The following is a 2,502-nucleotide window of genomic DNA, read 5'->3' as shown; positions in this document are numbered from 1 at the left end:
GCACAGCTATAAATGTCACACTTCAGAGCACAGCAAAGCACTCCTGGCAATGGCCATACGTTCTCCTGCAGAAAATGGAGCTGGAAGTGGAGAGCTAGAATTGCCACACTGCTGTTGACTAAACAGATGCTGTCCATATGTTGGATGCATCAGCTAGCTGGGGCCTAGGAAAAGCTGCAGTAGTTCTGGCTTCCCTTTTCTCCCATCCAGCGTGGGCACAGTAAGTATCACAGGTGCAAAATTAAAGAAGAGGATAAACAAAGAGATAAGCAGCCATTCAAGGGTGAAACCATTTCGGAAGTGATGGTGGTAATTCAAGAAATTTTTAGCAATGGCTTCAGGCTTCACTTCCCAGACCTTTATTCTCCTAAGCAAAGTTTATTCTTTCACATGATGGACTCTGTTAACCATACACACACAAAGTTCTTGTATAACTAACCTGAACCTTCGACTTTAAATGCTCTGCCAAGTCCCTTACAAGTCCCCTTTCTCTTGAGGCAGAAGATACATTATACTCAGTAATGGAGCAAAACAACAACAGTGTAGAAGATTTCTCCTTGAATGTCTTTTCTGTTACTCCTTGTCAGACAAACAGATCTGATGCCCTGGTGTCAGACGGGGATAAAGCTGGCACCACTCTGCTCTTTTCAGGTGTGTTTTTGGGACTGGTGGGGATCACTTTCACCGTGATGGGATGGATAAAATACGATGGCATTACTCACCTGGAATGGACTCAGTTACTAGGACCTATTCTGCTGTCTGTTGGGGTGACTTTTATTCTGATTGCTGTTTGCAAATTTAACATGCTCACATGCAAGCCCTGTAAAGAAAGAGAGGAAAATATGTCAGACCTCGACCAGACTGCAAGCGGGCAGTCCTTTGTCTTCACCGGCATTAACCAGCCCATAACTTTTCATGGTGCCACAGTGGTACAGTACATCCCTCCACTGTACCCATCCCAGGAAGGCATTCCTGTGAGTCCCAGCTACCTTCACCCAGTGCTTAGCTGCTGCAGTGCTGTTTCCTCCAGTGCCTCTCCAGTTCCCACCCCAGGCTCTCCTCACTTCTGCCCTGCTTACCCTCTGGATAACCTGGCTTTTACTGGAGATGAGAACTACACCACTTATCCTGCAGAGAATACCAGGAATCACAGGTACATCTTCTGAAATGCCTTAGCATGTTTAGACACAGGCTTCTGAGTATTTTAAGTACTATGTGTGGTTTCATAGGAAACAAGAGCTAGTCTAGGGTATTTTCCTTTCTCAGACTTTTTTTGTCTTTGTTAGAAATTCTTTACAAGTAAAGAGTAAGGAGGCATACTTTTCTTGAAAGTATTTTTGTCTAATTTAAATTCACTTTCAATTTTCTATTAAATCTCTTGGTTTTTTGAAGATACTAGTATATGCTGATACTATATATGCTCCTGTCTGTGGACGTTTTTTAATGCTTATCTTACTACCTTTAGGTTATTCTATGTACAGCCAGAGGCTTCCACTCAAACGCTATCAAACACATGAGTCAGCACGCAAAGAGCATTTCTGCAACAATGCAGTAATCAGTCTGGTACCAGATGCTCTCCCTCCTGAATATGCCTGGTGACAACATGCTCCTTTTGTACTGTAGAAACCTTCCAGCTCTTACTCTTTTACTAGATTTGAGGCATAAACCAGATCACTAATATTACACAGCAGTATGAAACTTCTTAAATTGTACACAAAATAATTTTATATAGTTCTTTCCTCTAAGGAAAAATATTCTGATTACAGGAATTACTCAGAATTATATCCTTCCTAGAACACGAGTCACTTTTAGTTCATTTATCAAAGCCTGTTTGAAAAACTGCTGACTGCCTCATCCTCAGCAACATAGTGACAGGCACAGGCAGGATGAAGACAAAGGTCACCTCCTGGCATGTTTATACTTCACAAAAAGAATAGAGCAAACAGCAGAATCTCAGTAAAACTTCATCTCATAGCATTTTCTCAAGAAGCCAGGAAGTACTTCACCCAGATAAGGCTATCAGGATGAAGCACTGAGGTTACTTTATGCTTTTGTTTGGTAAATTCTTTTTGCATCTGCTCCTCTTCCTCTTTTCAGGTCAGAGGACAGTTCTGATGAGCCAGAAGAACTGGGGGAAGACTGTAATAACTTGTCACCTCCACCTTATGAGGAAATATACCCACTGTCTTCATGAAATCACCATGGGCAACAGATGACAATTCTAAGAAATGCCAACATGAATCCCAGAAAATCTTTTCTTTAAGCACTTGTGTGATAAGCAAGTGTGAGCAAGATCTTGATACAGAGTTCAGTATCACTGAAAATATTTATCCAGTCCCTTCTTTTTCTCTGTCAAAATTCATTAGCCCTTTGTAATGCAGTTTAATAGCAGAGCTATTAATTATTTAATAGCAAAACTATTAATAGCAAAGCTATTAAACTCAGGGATCTAAGTCCCTATTAGGACTCCCCAGTAAGAAGCTTGATTTTTAGATGTGCTGA

The 2,502-nt window shown here is 41.1% G+C and overlaps 1 protein-coding gene across 1 annotated transcript; it reads left to right on the top strand.

Moving 5' to 3' along the window:
* Positions 1-447: 447 nt before the first annotated feature.
* Positions 448-2,235, top strand: TMEM174 (transmembrane protein 174). Its single transcript, XM_032676149.1, has 2 exons — positions 448-1,153; positions 2,098-2,235. The coding sequence occupies exons 1-2, from the start codon at positions 522-524 to the stop codon at positions 2,192-2,194; spliced, it is 729 nt and encodes a 242-aa protein (XP_032532040.1). The 5' UTR covers positions 448-521; the 3' UTR covers positions 2,195-2,235.
* Positions 2,236-2,502: the final 267 nt, after the last annotated feature.

This window comes from Chiroxiphia lanceolata, chromosome Z, assembly GCF_009829145.1.
Source record: "Chiroxiphia lanceolata isolate bChiLan1 chromosome Z, bChiLan1.pri, whole genome shotgun sequence".
NCBI classification, from domain to species: Eukaryota; Metazoa; Chordata; class Aves; order Passeriformes; family Pipridae; genus Chiroxiphia; species Chiroxiphia lanceolata.
This window is presented reverse-complemented; position numbering and strand designations above follow the sequence as displayed.